We start from the raw sequence: 18,783 nt of genomic DNA on the forward strand, positions 1-18,783 counted from the left end.
GGGACTCAGGGAAATTCCAACCTTATGCACAGCAGAGTCCCTCCTCGCAATAATGGCCAAAATTAATATGCTTGTTCAGCACCGACTAGGTGGGAAGAGGAGCCCTGCTTGCCTAACACTGAAGGAAACCCTCTTTATACCTCACACATTGGAAAAATTGTTCACAAACAGTTTCTCCAGGAGAAAATAAAACCCGGTGATGCTGCCAAGGTCAGTGTGACCTGCTGAGTAAGTGTTGCTCATGCAAGCTGCAGCTTTGACTTCCAGACCTGACCTTTCCAGGGATCCAGTACATTTTGCAGGAGAGCATATGTGCAGCTTCTCCCCTTTCCATCCTCTTTTCTCCCCCTTCTCTTTGGACATGCATCCCACCCCATCATTCCTCCCTCTGCTCCCTTCCACAGCCAGCTTTCCTGCCACATGCATTGAACTGGAAAAGGGAAAACACCAGCTTCCTACAATGCAAACAACAGAACCACCTATTATAGTCAACCTGTGCAGCGATTTAATCAATGTAGGCTGTAAATGTGGGGGAAAGCGAGCACATTTAATTGTGCAACGTGTTCGGCTTGTCACCTTCTTTTATCCTACAGCCAGAAACTCACAAATGGGATGTTTAACGTGTATATCCCTGTTACCATCAGCTTGTCTTTGTAATTACCCCCTTGAAGTGCTTTTCTCTGTATGAAATGCCATGACATTGCATCCTCTAAAGTCTCTGCTCCTTACCCTGACTCCAGCACTCCAAAGCAGCGCTGCATTTAAGGCCTTAATTCTCTCACAGACAACAGCACAAGGGCCTGATCCAGCAAGGTGCTGCATCAGGCCGTCAACCAGTAGTGACTCAGTGTGGGAGTGACACCAGTGTGGAACTGGTGCGCTGGAGAAGGGACTCACACCTGGAGGCACCAGCAGCGATACAGCTTCTAACAACACCTGCCGTGTCAGCATGGTGCCATCAGGGACAGGCATCACCAGCTCTTGTTTTCCAGTGAGGCTCTGCTCTTGTCTGAGAGTGCGAAAAACACTCAGCTGGTTGTTCTGCAGACCTTGTATAAAACCAGTGGAAGCTCAGCCGTGTTGCTCAGGTTCCTCTGGAGTTCACCACCATGATACATGGATCTCAGCCGTGTGCCTAGGTTTTCATGCCTCAGACCTAGCACTAATACTTAGCACTTCGTAAGGATCTTCAAAGTGCTAAGTCACCGGTTATGTGACTTGCCCAAGTTGTGGAGGGAGTCACTATCAGAGCTGGGGTTCAAAGACTGGGTTCTCTGGCTCCCGGTCCAAGCCTCTTCCCGCAGTCCACACAGTCTGGGATATTACTTCCAGTTCACTGTTCAGTTAGTTCTCCTCAAAGACGTCATTGCCACAAGCAGGGCTGTTGTGCTCCGTTTCCTTTGTAATTTCTGCTGCATCAGCTGGTGCTTCGGGAGCTTTGATTTTCCTTCTTCCTCTCACTGACTTCTTATGTGCTGTTAATAGGAAGAGGACCATAGCGTTAACCACATAGCAATGGATGTTCAGACCACTATTAATGGCATATGGTCAACAATTTCTAGGCCCAAACTATCATTTGTTTAAACCAAAATGAGGCTTAGCAAACTGCAGAGGAATAGAAACCATTTTCAGTTTTGTTTTAAATATCCACGAATGCAGGTATTTTAATGAGATTTCAAAATCCCTCATGGGCTTGCGAACCTGAAAAACAGCAGCGAGAGTGGATGAGAAGAAGAATAAAGAGAACTTGACTCTGAAACAAAAGTGAAACTGATCGACTGAGTTTTAGGGACGGATTTTTCAGGCAGCCTCAATCCAGTCTTGCACATCCATTTTTTGAGTGCACAACCGCTAGTGTGTACCTCTCTTTTGCATGTGCCAAACCCTCATTGGTCTCAGACTGGCAGATCTGCAATTAATTATTTGGTGTATGAGAAATTGTTTGGTGTATGAAAAACTGCTTTTTTGTCCGTTTGGGGGGCAGATAGTTCATTGCACATGCAAAAGTGAGGGTCAAAGGCTGGAAGTCTCAACAGTGTATTCTATTTAATTGTTGACTTAGTACATGTGTACAGAAAGCTGGGAGATGCGTGCACCTGCATTTGTATGCAAAGCCTACTGGTTGTTCGCACAGACTAGGCAATTGTGTGCAAAGAGGCATTTGCGTGTGCAAAGAGGCATTTGCATGTGCAAAGCTTTCCTTGGATGTGTGTACACAAATGTAGCCAGGTGTGTAAGTGTTCATTTTGGATAGGTACAAATGGGTCTTGGCTCTTGGTAACCATGGCCCTTATTTTCCATGGTGAGTCAGATGCAAAAAGGAACCAGTAAGTGGGTGAAGAGAAAATTACAGGCTGGATTTTCACTATCTGAATGTACAAAATGTGCTCCGAACTTGTGTTCAGAGTTATCATGATGACATGTGGAAGTCTGCTAACTGCATGCACAAATGGTCAATTCAGATGCAGCAGTGTGTACAGCCAGTCACACTGCATCCTTCAAATGAAAATCTGGCACCGGATTTTACAAAAATTCTGTCAATGTGTTTGTGCAATTGGCTATGCAATCTGAACCCCTGACAGTAAGGCTGGACAAAGCACTGCAAACAGCCTAGCACTAGCTGGTGGCTGGACGTACGCCAGAAAATGTTTAACTACAGCAAAGATGATCGTGTATGAATAATCCCTGACTGATAGACTCAGAGATCTTGTCTCTGTCTCCATACTCTGTACAACTTTGCCTAACACCACAGCCTACCCTGCAGGATGAGGCCTTTTAAGATTCTTGGCAGCTCTGGCAGTGCCATTTCCACATCCACCCTTGGTTTGACAGCTTCCAAAGCTTGGCTCCGGCGTTTGTTTTTAAGAGGAACTCCTTTACTGTTTGATCAAGTTTTCATTTGCTGCATCTGTAAGTATCTCAGGAAGGCTGGGGGTGAGGTGAGAGAGGGCTGTTGCTTGTTATACAAGCCTCCTTTTAAGCACAGTTGACCGCTGTATACATTTTTCAATCGGTCAACGCCGGCCTTTCTTTTTTGACTGCACAAAGAGGGCCACTAGCAAGCCCTTTATGATGGAGCAGTATTTACAGCTTGACAGGCCTGCTGCTATATACCTCCCCTTATCGACAACAATTTTCTGCTTATTCACCTGTAGGAAATACCGGTACAACACATTCCATTGTTAGCAAGGTGAGACCTCTACGGCCATGCTTATAGATCAACAGCGGTTGTGTGAGAGCTTTCTCCGAATGTCAATAATGCTTTGTGGAGCATTTCGCCTCATCTGTCAATCAGCAGTTCTTAGTATTGGCTAAACAAACACTACAGTTTACACCTATTAGCTTAGGTGTTAAGACATGCTCTCTCAGCCACTCCTATCCCAAGCTGCCTTGGCTAACCATTAGCAAGGGCTTCCCTGTTTGGAGATACACTAGTTACCAATGTACAGTGTAGCGTGTCTTATCATAAGGAACCAACTGTATCACCTTGGGCAAACATTTGCGCAGTGTGAAATTCACTTAGTGAGAAGCAAACACACCCATGGTGGGTCAAGGAATAGGGCTGAATGCCCCTCATGTATTTCTCTTAAAATGCTAATTAATCAAGTGTAGGCCACTGGAATAGCTGTACAGGGGCCTGATCCAAATCTCATTGACGTTAAAGTATAAAAGAAAGGAACAGGATGGAGAATATTATAATGTCATTATATAAATCAGCAGAACACCTGCATCTGGATACTTCGCACAGTGCTGATGGGGGTTCAAAGAAGGGCAATGAGAATGATCAGAGGCCAGGAAAAATGCCTCTGAAGTAAGACTGAAAAGGTTGGGATTGTTACCTTAGAACGGAGACAAGTAAGAGGTGACATGATAAAAGTATATACAATAGTGAATGGTCTAGGGGGGAGGTGGATGTTGTTTGCTAAACAAGCCCACTTTCAAGCTTAGGTGACAGCCCAAGAAAGGAGACCAAGAGCTTCTGTTCTCCCTGTCTCATCATGCAAGAACAAGGGGACATTCAATGAAATTGAAAGGTAGCAAAGTCACAACCGATCAGTGCATAACTAGACTGTGGAACTCATTGCCACAGAATGTCTTTGAGGACAACATCTCGTAAGAGTCAAAGAGGGATTGGCTGTTTATATGGACAAGAAGAATACCCAGAGTTATAACGGTTAATGCAAACAGCGAGTTTTGGAAAGGATAAAAATGTCTGTTTCAGGGGCTAGGCCAATCTGTAACTACTAGGGATCAGGAGGAGACCTTCATGGGTGCTGATTATACCACATCTGGCTATTGTGGGGTTTTTGTACGTTTCTCTGAAACATCTGGTGCTGGCTACAGTTGGACACAGGATATTGGACTAGATGGACCTCGGCTCTGATCCAGTTTGGCTATCCCTATAGAGCAGGCCCATACGGCTAGTTGTAGCTAAACAACAGGAGACTTCGGACAGTCTGGCTCCATTGTATTTACTGACACTCAGCATTTGCAAACAATATCTCACCCCACTAACATCTCCATCACTCACAGTTCCAGCCCTCCAGAGACTGGAGAGGTTGGTGCCACAAGTTTGTTTGCTGCTTGTGACATTCAAGAATTTGCCAAGGGAAAAATCATACAGAAAAGGAAGAAAAATAAAATGTTTCCATTCCCAGATGCCCATTTTCTCCCTTGCACTATCACCAGTTAAATGTTTTTTCAAAAAAAAATATTTTCTCAGGCCCATTTACTGCTTGTAAAATCCTGTCCATACTCTTATGCCCCACCCATCACCATGGTATCTGGTGTGGGAAGTCCTCTCTGTGTCCACAGCACCAGGCAGTAGCAATGCAAGGTTTAACTCACTGCATCTCTGTCCTGGCGTGGAAGGACCTCCTCTGGAGTGCAGAACCGCAGGAGCCTGGCAGGACTACAACTCTTGTAAGCTTGGCAGGAACTTCACAGACTGTGACCTTCCAGTTCCTCCAGGCTCGATTACTTAAGCCCACTGCTCTCACCACACCAGTATCCAAAACGGGGTCATGACCCTTGCTAATTTTGAGGGACATGGCTGCGATTCAGGTAGCCTGGGGATTCATATCAGTTATGCTTCAGACAACGCAAGCTGGACTCTGTCAGAAGGTTCTTTACGAGCAGGCCCTCTTTCTGTATACCTTTTGTCTCTGGATCCTGACCTCTTTTTCTTTTCTTTTGCAAGACCTCGTCCTTGTCCACTGTGCACAAATGTTTTCCCTCTGCATGTTCTTCGTGGTGGGTTTCATGTTCATAAGTGGCAGCCGCCTAGAGAAATCAGAAAACCGGTCACTGGCCCACTGGACTTCTGATGACCCATTCTGTTGCCGTTGAATTCGTTACTATCCCTTACAGCACAGTGCTAATTTGCAATTGTGAATTTGATGCTCACAATGATCCCAGGACTTTGCTGTTCTCTAGTGCCTGTCACCCAAGGAGCTTGAAGCACTTTGCTAATATTAAACACAAGATTTTCGAACTGGATGATCAGCGTGATGTGCCAGAAAGGGGCCTGACTTTCAGCAAGTACTGAGCCCTCACCCTTGAAAAACAGCCCCCTTTAATGTTTGCCAAGGTGGACCCTCCCTGTAGGGTTGCCAACTTTCTAATCACACAAAACCAAACACTCTAGCCCCACCCCTTCCCCGAGGCCCTGGCCCCTGCTCACTACATTCCCCCTCCCTCAGTGGCTCACTTTTCCCCACCCTTAGTCACTTTCACTGAGCTGGGGCAGGGGTATGGGTAGGGGTGGAGGTGCAGGCTCTGGGGTAGGGAAGGGGACGAGGGTCATGGGGTGCAGGAGGGGGCTCTGGGCTGGGGCAGGGGGTTAGAGTGCAGAGGGGTGATGGCTCTGTCTGGAGGTGCAGGCTCTGAGATAGGTCTGGGGATGAGGGGTCTGGGGTGCAGTTGGGGGCTCTGGGTTTTGGGGGGCTCATGGCTGGGGCAGGGGGTTGGGGCACAGGCTTACCTCTGGTGGCTCCCGGTCAGTGGCACAGTGGAGGGCTAAGACAGGCTTCCTGCTTTTCCTAACTCCACACTGCGTCCCGGAAGCAACCAGCAGCAGGTTTGGCTCCTAAGCGGAGGCACGGCCGGTGGGTCTGCGTGCTGCTTTTGCCTGCAGGCACCGCCCCTGCAGCTCCCATTGGCCGTGGTTCTTCATGAGGTCAATATGTTACCATTGTTACCAAACTAGGCTAAAGGCAAGGGATACCCCTATGGTGTGAGAAAGCGTTTTGTCTCTATGAAGAGTCATGCTGTATGTCTGGGATTTCCTCAGACAAAACCAAGCACAGGAAATTATGTCAGGTATGGAATCTCCATCAGTTATTGATGGGCTGGGAACTGGGGAGTAAGGGGTGGGGGAAAGGGACAGAGATATCTGGGCATCTGATGGAGGCCAATCTGCTATCTCAGCAGGAGCATGACTTCCTTTTATCTTAATCATTCAGGAAAAACTGCATGAGAAGGCAAAAGCAGAACTTTTCTGCAACCCAGAGACAGCACTTGACCCCACTCCAGCCTGGGGAAATAGTGTTTGTGTTGCCTTTTTCGTCTCATTTTCTATTGGAAACCGTAGCATCTCTCTGCCTTACAGGAGTAGCCTGGGCTCTTCAAAGGGGCCCAGCTCCCACAAACTTTCACTACTGAAATTCCCAGCCTTAAAGAGGAACCAGACTTGGACTGCTCTTGGTGTATGTGTCGGTCCAAGGAAGCAAACCTCACTGTCCGACGTGTCGGGCTCATCCGAGTCCTGCTTCACAGACTCTGCATCGTCTTCCTCTGGAGAAACAGAAGGGGACGGTTAACTGATCAGCTTTGGCAGGTACAATTCCTAGCCCCCTCACAGGTGTTACACAGAACCATAGTCACAGCTCCGGCCACTGATCAGAGCCACCGTCACTGGGACATCAAAACGAACGACATTTCAAAATGAAAAGGCAAGAAATGGTGGCACGACGGGTTCGTAGGGCTGAGTTTTTAGCAGGAGGCCCAAGTCCCAAGTGTGTGTGTGTTTTGGTGGCGTAAGGGGATTGACTGTCAGAATAGCAATATAAAAGAAATGATTGTGGGGAACACAATTTACAGTAAACTCCATCGATCACACCCCGCTGTAACTATGTAGCAATCCCCCACTGAAGTCAATGGCCATGTCTAGATTGGGAAGAGAGGTCGTGCGATTTTTAAATACAAGGTATCTTCCTAGGCTAGACAGGGCCAATGAGAATTTTGCTTGTGTATGGACTGCAGGATCAGAGCCAGAATGAACCAGAGCAGACGTTCCAAATAGGTTTCAAAACAATTCCTGCAATGGACAAACTGAAAAAACTGGTTGCAATGAAATCCACTATAGTGGAGTCTCACTGTAGTGAGTCTGTTCTGTGAAAAAAAAAAACCTGACTTCACTGCAAAAGGATTCCATTGTATACTGGCCCAGAAGTTACAAAATTCAGGCATGTAATTGCATACACCAGATGCACACAATTACTGGGATTGCAGCTAACCAGGACTTGCAAATGACCAAATCTAGTTGTTTGGGAGCACAATTACCCAATCCGCACTCCCAATGGCAGATTTATGGAGGCATAAAGGTCAGTTACTCCCTGAAATCCAGTAGGAATTGGGCACCTAAACTGCCCTTGGTACTTTTAAAAATCTAACCCCTAACTTCTAAGGTACATCTTACTGCTCTTTGGAGGGGAGACTGGCTGCTGGCAACAAAGGACCACAATTTAATTACTTTTTAATTAAATTGTTAATTAAAAGGTCAAAGAGTGAAATGCTTGCAAGCTGCATGGAAACTATTTAAAAATACCATAATAGAGACTCGAACTAAATGTATACCCCAAATAAAATAATAATAAATAAAATAAAATAATAATAAATAAAATAATAATAAATAATAATGATAAAAAACAGTCTGTCTGGTCCATCCCCAGTGCCTACTAAAGTATTTTCTATGAACAGTATTTTCCCCCCACCTTTTTTGTGATGACTATAGTTGTAGCTGATGGCTCCATATTCCATTCCCAATGCTCCCCAAAGCATTCATTCCCCCATCTGATAAGCAGCTGTTTATCGTCATTGCTGGTCCAGATCATAGATCCATTTCTGGTGGCACAAAGAAGCTGGAAAATTGAAAGCTCTAGACCACTGCATGGGGGAATCCTTGAATGGCTTTGAGCCACTGCATGGCTCCTATGCCACTTACCCTTCTAGCCCCTGGTATAGAGACATGCCTGTGTGAAAGAGGACATAGCCAGGCCATCTGTGCACGCTGGGCATGATCCTTGGCTGCAGGAACAGCCCTTAGGGGTCTGTTGATGACTGGCACAAAATACAGCAGTCCTGAGGCTGCTCTGTTTTATGTCAGGGAGCTGCCGATGTTCGACACCTTTGGCAATCAGGCCACTTCCATTTCGGTACCTATAGATGAACTGAGGAGTCTCACATTGAGACATGCAAGTTTGAAAATTGTAGACTTGAGGAGCGGTTTTCCAAGGCACAAATGGGAGGTAAGCATCCAACTCCGCTGACTGCCATGGGAGTTTGGTGCCCAGGTGACCTTTGTGCCTTTGAAAGTCTTCCTCTTGGAATTTAGACTACAACATTTAAAACAAGTGCCATATATTGCATGCATGTTTCGGAAGCGCCGTCCATAGACTTTCCAGTGCTAAGGAGATCAGCACACCAGGCTCAAAACACTGTCTGCTCCTGCCTTCTCAAAAGTTGCTTTTCCATGGGGCTTTTTACCTGTTTGAGCACCTGGTTCTCGATTCTGTGCCCTAGGAGACACTCTCACCCTGGTCTCTGAATCTGTTGCAGGATCACAAGATGTTAGCTTGCCCGCGGGCTGTCCTTGTGAGGAAGGGACCTGTAACACATGGCAATAGTTGTATTAGTTACAAACTGATGGGAAGAACTGCCAATGCCTTTATTGCTAGAGACATTGCCTTCTCCTAAGGCAGTGAAAAAACCTGGTGCCCTGCTCCAGCCTGGCAATGGGTATAACTGCAAAGATGCACATCTGCCCTGGAAAACATCAGATAGGGGACTCTGTGTATTTGTGGGACTTTGCCACAGAGCCTCATGTCCCCTACGCACAGATTCAGCAGAGGAGTGGCAGGCGCAGTCTCTCAATGCACCTTAATCCTAACCCAGAGGAATAAAACCCTTAGGCTTAGAGGGTAGTTACTTTCCATGGACCATTCGGTCCTGGGTTTCCTCTGAGACTGAGAGCAAGGACGCTGACCAGTGCCAGTTGCGGGGTCGTTTTGCAATGTGCAAATCTGTCCACTAGGGACAGGACTGGCACCACCAATCTGTTTCACACACTGTGGGCCACAGTAGAGCCATCAGGTCAGAACTTTCAGCAATAGTGGTGATGCTCATTTTAAACTGCGATCAGCCCAGCAAGCTGACTGCTGACCACGGCCTCCCTGCGGAGGAAAAGCAGAAGCCAGTGTAAGATGTACTCACCAAAGGTACTACAGGGGCCTCTTGCTCTTTGGCACTGAACTGCTCAGTCTTGTTGCCGATTTGCAACAGTTTGGCCGCAGGGAGCTGGCTGCAGGCTAGTTGGGAGTTCTCATGCTCTGCTCTTGGCAGCACGCTGGAGCTCTGGCCTATCTCATGAGTGGGGCTTTCCATGGGGATTGGACTTGTACTGTCAACCTCACGCTGTTTGGGGGATTTGTGCCAGCTGGCAGGTTTCAGGCTTTCACTCCTTCTGCCATAATCTGACAGGTCCAGAGGTGTGTCCAGGAGACAGTCTCTTGCTGCCTCTACCTTCTCCCTTTGCTCCACGTTGTCCCTGTTTATCCAAACAACTTTCCCTTCTACAGGTTCCTCCAGGTACGACCTCTCTTCTTTGCACCCCATGGTCAGCTGCGGGGAAAGCTGCCTTTCCTCAGGAGCAGCTGGATCTGGAGTTGCATTTTGGTTGCTTTCTGTCCTGGCCCTGAATCCTTGCTGATGCTCTTGTGCCAGGAGATACTGGAGCCCCTCTCTGTGCTTAAGAAATGGAAGCCTCCCCTCCAAATGCTGGTCCCGCATGTACACCACAGCTCCAGGGAGTTCTAAAATGGCGGCCTGATCTTCCCATTCCTCCTGCAGCCTTGTTCTGTCTTCAGTCTCTCTGGCCTGTAGCAAGTGGCTTGGCAAGCTGTTGTCCCTATCTGCAGAAGCACTGTTACTCCTGAGTCCAAATTGGTGCAGAGAGAAATGTTTGTTAAGGAGGCAGAGCTGCTCCTGCCTGGTGGTCAGCTGTAGAGTTCCATAGGATGAAGTGGCTTTGTGGGAATCTGGTTTGTTTGTTCTTAAGCAACTAAATGAAACAAACGAACAAACAAAAATAATCAAACACATCAAAGGCAAGTTTCCAGGTGGGTCACCTCACCATCACAGTGTCCCTTTTTAGCACCTGGTTTCCATGTGCTGCCACTGATTGGCCAGATACGCTGCTGATGTAAACTTGCATAGCTTTGTTGAAATCAATGGAGCTCTGCCAGTTTACACTGGCAGAAAACGATACGTTGGAGCAAAGTGTGCACGCTCACTTTTGCACACATACGGTAGGTCATGCATACAGTAATTACATCTGTGCAAAATCTGCATTTGGGTGTGCAAAGCAAGTAGCTGGGTGCACAACTATGCTGTCAGCATGTCTGCAAAAATGGGTGTGTGCCTACTGGCTGTAGATGGGTCAATCAGTTCTGCACTAAAACTCCTGTGATGGCCTCCATCTTGTCTGCCACACCAAGGATTGAAAGAGGGACCTCCAGAAACAAGCGGCTCCAGCGTGAGCTAACGCGCCAAGTCTCTCTAGCTGGCTCAGAGCCTCTATGGACAAAGAACACCAGGGGGTTACACAGACATTAACAAGTGGAGCCCAGTTGAAGATAGAGCTTTAGGCTGCCAAAACCTGACAGTTTTACATTGCTGATAGAGTCTTTCCTCCTTCCTTCAACATACGTTCTTGTAGAGTTTTACAGCCACATTTAAAGACGCTCGAACAATGGCTGTGTTCAGAAAACCCTTTCTATATAAATTGTTTGTTACTATTCCTCGGCATTTGGAGGAGTCTGTAGGTCTCACTCAGCCCTGATTGCCACTAAAGTTAATGGGAAGTGAGGAGCTCAGATGTTACTGTGACCAGCGCCACAGAAAAGCCAATTGGATTAGTTAAGGAGCAGTGGGGATCTCTGCCCAGTGCTCAAATCAAACATTTTTTTTCCTTATGTGGTGATCTCTGCAATTCTCAGTGCTGGCCAATCGCAGAAGGCTAGAGATCCTTTGACAGACTGTTCTTTAGGGGCCTGATTGTCCTCTCATTTGCCCTGGTGTAAATCAGGAGTAAACTCATTAAGGTTGAAGGAACAATAACAACATAGCATAAGAACCAGGCTCCCGGTGTTTTCTGCTTGGAATAGTTGCAGAAAATAGTGGGAATCTCATGAAAAAGTCTGTTCTTGTGAGATTTCCAGCCTGGTTTGCTGGAGTCAAGAGGTTTGGAGGTCTTATCCAAGCCTAAGCTCCAAAATTTGTGCGGACTGGATCTTCGTGGTTCAAAGACCATGGTGGGGCTTATGTGCTGGCTGGAAGAACTGGCTTGTGATGGAGAGAGAAAAGCAAAGAGAAAACCCACCAGTAACACAACAGCTGCTTGATCCAAAGCCCTGGAAGTCAATGGGGATTCTTCCATTGATTTCAATAGGCTCTGGATCAGGCTCAAGGAGACCGTGATGTTGGAGATGTATCAATACTGAGATGGTGCTACTCACGCCTCACGGCTGGGGCTGCGCTCACGCTCCAGGAACAGTGAGATTTTTCTTGCTGGTGGTGACGTTGCTCTCCTGGCAGAGATTTTTTCAGGGAGGCACGGTCTGGAGCCAGGTCTCACCAAAGCGATGGTTCCATGCAGCTGGTTAGCTATCCTCTGGGAAGTCTAAAGGCAGAGGAGAAAAGTTTGCATCTCCGGGACTATTGGGCTTAAAGCTCAGCTTGGTCTAAAGGGCTCTCAGAAATGATCCCCAGGTGAAAGAAGCCTAGCTGACTAGAGAACAATGACAGCAGAAAACTCTGCTTATTAGTGGTCTTCGTTAGTGAGGCTACATTTTGTCTTATCCATTTACATTCAAGAGGTGATAAAAATGAGTTGCTACGTTTCCAATGAACAGCTGACTGCTTCTTCAATACGGTGTTGGAATTTTAAATAATAATCAGCCACGTATTTCCCCAAGATGGCTCCATTCCAACATAGCATCATGTTTTTCAGCAAGTCCTAATTTATTCCTTATTTTCCAGCTGCATTGACTTATGGAGCAGGAAGTCATGTAACTTGTCTAAGATCCAGGCAGGAGTCAGTGGCTTAGCCGAGATCGGTCAGTTGCCCAGTCCTTTGGTCAAACCATTAGACCCTATTTGCATGAGCTTACAGCATCCATTTGCTTCACTGGTTTATTTCCGGGGGCAGGCTCCTATTCTGTGGCCAGTACAGAATGATCTTTCTGCTGCTATAAACAGGCTCTGAATAAGCCCTTACTCGACATTTTTGCCTACCCACTTTCTGATGCCACCAACTTCTACTGTTTATCTTCATTAACTACTCTCACAGCCCACCTGCAGCCTCAGCAAAACCCCTTTCACTTGCTGTTTCATATTTATATGGAGTTCAGATCACTGGTTCCAGTGGCAGAATTAAGCACGTGTGTGTCTGAGTTCCCATCATGAGACCCAATGCTATGGCCCCTGAGCTATGGAGGCACGACATCTGGCACTCCATCCCACTCCGGGTCCCTCGGCTGAAATGCACTTTCAGTTTCAAAGGGGTGGAAGGTTAGGAAAGACGCAAGCTCAAAACCGACAGAGGCAGGGATTCCTTGTCACCCTGAAAATATTCCACAGGATAAGGCTTTATGCAAATATGGGCCTGTGGAATACCCCTATGGTTCAGTCCTAAGAGATTTCTCCAGCTACCTTTTTGCAAATATGGGCCTGTGGAATACCCCTATGGTTCAGTCCTAAGAGATTTCTCCAGCTACCTTTTTAAGAGGGGAGTTAGTGTGATTTGAAAAGGAACGAATGCGGTCACAGGATAATGATCAACTGCTGTTGCTAGGCATGTTCTGAGGATCCTAGGGAATATAAATGTGAAAGCAAAGCTGGGACTTTATCAGCAGGAGACATGACAGGAGATTGGTTCTCTTTCCAGTTCTGCCAGTGATGTACCGGGTGACTGTGGCAAGTCACTTCACCCCACATGCCTCCATTTCATTCCTCGTCCCATCCCTTTCACAGCTTATCCAGCATCAGGTCCCCATGGGAACGATGCCCAACTTGATGAGGACAGATTGACAGTGCTAAGTATCCCCAACGGGACTCTTACCATTTCCAGAGCATGTGCTTCATGGAGAACGGCACTTGGAGAAATCCTACTGCCTAGAGAACATCTCTGGCCTGCAGACGTCTCTGAAAACAAAGGCGATAGCCGGTCATTGCGAAAGCTGTGCAGAGTTCCTTTGCGGCTGCCCTGCGTTGTTTCCCATTTGTTTCATCTGCACATGGCGCTGTAATGCAGCGGCCTAAAAAGTCTGGCCAACCAGTCTGATAACTGGGATATTAATCAGCACATTGCAGCTATAAAAAGCTGGCAGGGCACCAAGTGCTTCCTAAGTAAGATTTCTAGCTATTTGGAGCCAAATTTTCTGTCAGACTCAAGCCAGCCCCTGAATTTGTATGCGCGATTGCATGTGCAACTGACAATGGGGGCAGGGTAGGGGGAAGGAATACAATGTGCTTTGTGTGTGCAAATCAGCTGCCTGGTTTGTTGTGCAAAAGGCTGCCTGCACATTAATGGGAGTGTGCCCAGTGTGGAGGGGGTTACAATCAGCAGCACGCGTAACAGTGGCATGTGGATTTGGAGGCCAATGCTGAAAAGGGAAGCTTTTTGTCTCACTTTTGATTCCAGATGGAGCCCTAGAGGCTCTCTGCAAGGAGGCTGCCAGAATAAAGGGAAAAGACTCGCCCTTCCCACACATCATCTGCGATGGATGACACTGGAGCACCTCAGGAGAATATTTTCCTCCAAAGCACAGTAGCTCATGTATTATTTGATATGCAATTCCATGCAAACCAGGTATCATGCTCTAGATTAATGTCCTTCCTGGGGTTCTGATGATTTTGGCTTTTGCTCCCGTTTGATGTAGTCAGAATCCTTTGCTAGAATAACTCACTGCTCCAGCCCAGTCATTGGTCCCTACACCCCCTATACTGGAGCCAGCAGAATATACCTTCTCCCAACTGTTGGCCAGGCTGTTCATGATACTCTTCTTCTGCTTCTCTGCTAGTTGCTTTGCCTGTGCTGGGTGTCCGGCTTACTGAGGAGAGTAAAGCCAATGGTGAGTCCGGGATGGAGCTGCTGTCTCTGGGGAGGGCTCTTTGGTGCTTTGATCTCTCACTGTTGCAATGAAAAGGAAGCAAATGATTGGAAAAAGAAATGAGGTGGGAACCACCAGTTTGAAGGCTGTCCTGGCGCGAGCTCTGAGCACCAGTGTTTCATCTTAACGGAATGTGCAACAACTCAAGAGCCCTGGGAAACAAGGTGATGGGGCTTCCTGAGCATTCACGGAAACATCTTCTTCCGTTTCAGCTCATCACAACTAAATTTCATGCTGAGGTTTGCTCTGAATCAATATGTCATCCTGGGCCACCCAGAAGTGAGGGCAAAATGGGCAGTTTGCCCCAGGCTGTCTGTTTCAGAGGACTCCCAAAGTGATGGAGGTGTGGCCAGGCCAAATTTGAGTGAGACTCATTGCGACCTGGCACATGGGGTTTCAGTGCCACTCAAGTTTGGCACCTGCCATCAACTTGCCCTCCCCGGACAGGCCCAGATTCCTCTGTCACCGCCATTAGCCTCATCATGCTGAGCCTGAGGTGACTTACCAGGCCGAGAACCTGGAGGTAGGAGCAGGGTCAGGGGCTGGGGATACCACTCGCAACAGTGCTGGAGCTCAGGGAGAGGTGGGACCAGGAGTGGCCCCCAGCCTGAACACAGGGCAGTCTCCCCATCCCCACAGGGAAGGCAGTGACCCCACACACCTGGGCTTTCTCTGACCTTCCATCCTCTCCCTTCCCCTTTTCTTCAACTCTTTCATATCCATGGCAACGTTTTTGTAAGGGTGTGTGTGTGGGGGTGTGTGTGTGTTTCAGTTTCAGATTTTTCCCTAGGCACCCCAAAACCCCAGTGCAGCCCTGACACCATCTCAAAGCAAAACTCAGTTGACGCAGCTGAGTTTCCTCTTTCTGCTATGCAAAATTTCATGGGAAGCCATGACATTGGTGTGGATTCAGTGCAGACCAACGACTGGCCCATGTGCTCTCAAAGTTCTGTGACAAACTTGGTAACTCTGGCAGGGGTTTCAGTTTAGCCATATACGTCCCCAGCACAGGGAGGTTTGGCAACAAACTTTTGCATAGCTCTAGTTCAGTAAGTCAAGCTAGTTCCAAGTCTAGAAACCTCTGCAGTCATTTGAGAGATGCTAGATACGAGAATTCGTGTTAAACTGAGGAAATGTTTGGGTTCCAAAGCAAGCATGTTTCTCTACTGATCTCTTTGTGATAATTTCTATAGACTTTAAATTCCTCAGGAATGAGCTGATATGTATATACTGGCTAACCTGACATGTTACTTGGGTTTCACCAAAGCACTCTGCTAGGTTACTACTTATAGCAAACATCCTCTCCTCTCCTAATCCCTCCTGATTCTCTTTCTCACAGTTCATTTTCCCACGTGAAATGTGATCCGTTCCCTGCAGATCCATGCTAATGGATCAGCATTCTGCCTTTAAACCAATGTCCCAATGGCTTTGCCAAGAGGTGTTAGATCTAGATAGGTGTCTGTACAGATTTACTCAGTGTGTGAACGGTGATGAAGCTGGTGATAATAAAAACCAAGAGTAAAATCCTGCCCCCATTGAACTCACTGACAAAACTCCCATTTCACATCAGTGGGGCCAGGATTTCACCCCACATAATTAGTACGTTAGCAGCAGTGCACTATGTGCATGCCAGGCATGTAACGAGTGCCATTTGGTCCTCAAGGCTCCGAGACAAGGGGTTCAGCAGACACTTGCAGTCAGAGTAGGGGTTCATTCTCCCATTCACTAGTGGGCAATCACTGTTCAGTCAAAGAACCAGACCAAAGGGGACCCTGGGTCAGGAAATTCCCTGAACTCTCCATGATCCCCCTCTCCATTTCACCCCATGACATCACCAGTGCCAAGCATCAATCCTGCCTGGTTCCAATAAGGCTGAAGATGAAGAGGCCTCTATTATATGCAGGTGGACAGATGGGTGAGGGAAGGAACAAGAAGCTCATACTAGGAAGTTGAATAAAAACAATGGTGCAGACTGTACAGGCATCTCCACTCCCTTGGCCAGGAGGTTCTCATACTGGGCTGGCTCAACAGTGTCCAGGGTAGTGCCAGAGTCTTAGGGGAACCATCTGGCCAGCTCTACACCACCCAGTGAGTTAAACCCAGAACAGAGCTTACTCCAGGCTCCGTAGCCTCTTCAGTTCTTCCTTCAGATTTTTATTTTCTTCCTTCAGCCTGTTCATTTCATTCGCTGCAGAGAGAGATAGTGAGTGCGGCAGGTTAGGGTTCAGACATGGTCTTAGCAGGAGATGATCCTTCCAGGAACCGGCAGTAACTAGGAAATGCAGGCTGACTCCTATTAGTAAACAGCATCTCCTCTCCATGAAAGCCCCTGCTTCCCCCAGGAGCTCACCCTCATACCGATGGCACCCTTTGCTGTAAAGTACAGGTACCTGCCTCTTTGCAATGGTAGTTAAGGCATGGGCTTGCTGTGCAACGTGGGTATGAAAGTATGTGAAGTGTGATAAGGAATTCCTCTCAGTTTACTCTGGGTGGGTCTTTGGGATGAGACCTTAAAACAGAGACCTGCTTTGTCTACCAGGACAAAGAGCCAGATTTCCAAAGGAGTCTCAACTCCCTTTCCTTCTCCCAAAGAACTCTGGGATCATTAGGGTGAAAAGTGCTTCTTTGGATTGCTACAAGCCAAGCGGCAATGAAGGGTAGAGAGGACAGACAGCTACAGTACAGAGGAGATATATGACCAACCAGTGCCTGGCTTTTACACCTCTGTGCAGAAGTGACACCTGAGGTACAGGGAGCGAGGAAGATCAAACTCATAATAAGGAAATAAACATGCAGTTGCTGATGCTTTCCTCTTTCTTCCAAAGGCAAAGCAAAACAAAATACCACAATCCCCAGGGATAGCAGAGACAGAGAGAAAAATACCCTTGGCTTGTGCAGTGCTCATGTGTTGCCAAAGACTCAGGAGAAGATTAATCATACGTGTTGCTTGATTTTCCTTTACCAGTGCAGAGCTGCTGCTGTGTATTTCCTGTAGTCTCCAGAGTGTTGCCTCAACCTTGCCAAATGGATCTTTTTATAAGTGGCTGATGTTGCCTGGCCCATATGCACGTGCTGTAGCAAAGTCCAGTGTTGAAATCTCTTTGATAAAATCTCTAGTGTTTATCGGAAATGTTGTATCAGAGGGGGTAGCTGTGTTAGTCTGGATCTGTAAAAGCAGCAAAGAGTCCTATGGCACCTTATAGACTAACAGACGTATTGGAGCATGAGCTTTCGTGGGTGAATACCCACTTCGTCAGATGCATGACGTATTCACCCACGAAAGCTCATGCTCCAATACGTCTGTTAGTCTACAGGGTGCCACAGGACTCTTTGCTGCTTTTATAGGAAATGTTGATTTTCCTAGGCCAGATGTTCAGATCTGTACCCCCCGACATGTGCCCATTGGACATGTGCCCCCAGGATTGCACATGTGCCTGAATGATCCACAGACCCGTAAGGGGCAAAAGCGCAAAATGCCAGCAGGGCAAAGCTTAAGGTCTATTTAGCCTCTGTACTTACTGAGGATGAAGATGTGTTGGAGACTCTGGAAGTGGGAGTGCTCATACTCATTCTGCTTCTTCTTGGCGAGCTCCTGGGCAACCATGCATCTGTCACAGAGACCTGCTCTCAACCTTAACAAAAAAACCCAGAGCCAAGAAGCTAAGTTATCCATGCATGGATATATGAGCAAATGAAACTGAATCCCACCTGCACTCGAAGGCAGATCTACAGCATCAGGACAAAGTCGAAATCTGGCATTCATTACACCATGACAGTGATATGCTGGGCAAAAATCCACACGTCTAGTTTAGTGAGCCTTTGGACACAGCATGTGGAGATACACAATTCTTCCCTATGGCAATCAGGTGGAGATAGGAATTTTCAAAGTGGAGAGTAACACAAGTGAAAAAAGTTTCAGGAAACTCCATGGCCCAGATTCTGCTCTCGGTTACATAGAATCATGGAAATGTAGGGCTGGAAGGGACCTCAAAAGATCAGCTTGTCCATCCCCCTGTGACAAGTCAGAATCAAGTAAACCTAGATCATCCCTGACAGGTGTTTGTCCAACCTGCTCTTATAAACCACCAGTGACGGGGAGTCCACAACCTCCCTTGGAAGCCTATTCCAGCACTTAACTACCCTTATGGTTAAAAAGTTTCCCTTAATATCTATCCTAAATCTCCCTGGCTGTAGAGGAACATAAGAACAACCATACTGGGTCAGACCAATGGTCCATCTAGCCCAGTATCCTGTCTTCTGTCAGTGGCTGGTGCCAGATACTTCAGAGGGAACAGAACAGGGAATTATCGAGTGATCCATCCCCTGTCACTCA

The 18,783-nt window shown here is 47.2% G+C and overlaps 1 protein-coding gene across 2 annotated transcripts in view; it reads right to left on the reverse strand.

The window, feature by feature from the left end:
* Nucleotides 1–550: 550 nt before the first annotated feature.
* The window catches only part of RBBP8NL (RBBP8 N-terminal like), a 46,132-nt gene continuing 27,899 nt past the window's right edge, over nucleotides 551–18,783 (reverse strand). For both annotated transcript variants that reach the window (XM_050918870.1, XM_050918871.1), the window contains exons 5-14: nucleotides 17,970–18,082; nucleotides 16,566–16,638; nucleotides 14,304–14,470; nucleotides 13,400–13,482; nucleotides 11,796–11,959; nucleotides 9,493–10,339; nucleotides 8,767–8,887; nucleotides 6,734–6,795; nucleotides 5,157–5,283; nucleotides 551–1,475 (exon numbers count right to left, since the gene is read on the reverse strand). In XM_050918870.1, the coding sequence (XP_050774827.1) occupies nucleotides 1,345–1,475; nucleotides 5,157–5,283; nucleotides 6,734–6,795; nucleotides 8,767–8,887; nucleotides 9,493–10,339; nucleotides 11,796–11,959; nucleotides 13,400–13,482; nucleotides 14,304–14,470; nucleotides 16,566–16,638; nucleotides 17,970–18,082 (1,888 nt within the window). In that variant the 3' untranslated portion in view covers nucleotides 551–1,344. The remainder of the gene's footprint in view (nucleotides 1,476–5,156; nucleotides 5,284–6,733; nucleotides 6,796–8,766; nucleotides 8,888–9,492; nucleotides 10,340–11,795; nucleotides 11,960–13,399; nucleotides 13,483–14,303; nucleotides 14,471–16,565; nucleotides 16,639–17,969; nucleotides 18,083–18,783) is intronic.

Source organism: Gopherus flavomarginatus, chromosome 11, assembly GCF_025201925.1.
Source record: "Gopherus flavomarginatus isolate rGopFla2 chromosome 11, rGopFla2.mat.asm, whole genome shotgun sequence".
Lineage (NCBI taxonomy): Eukaryota > Metazoa > Chordata > Testudines > Testudinidae > Gopherus > Gopherus flavomarginatus.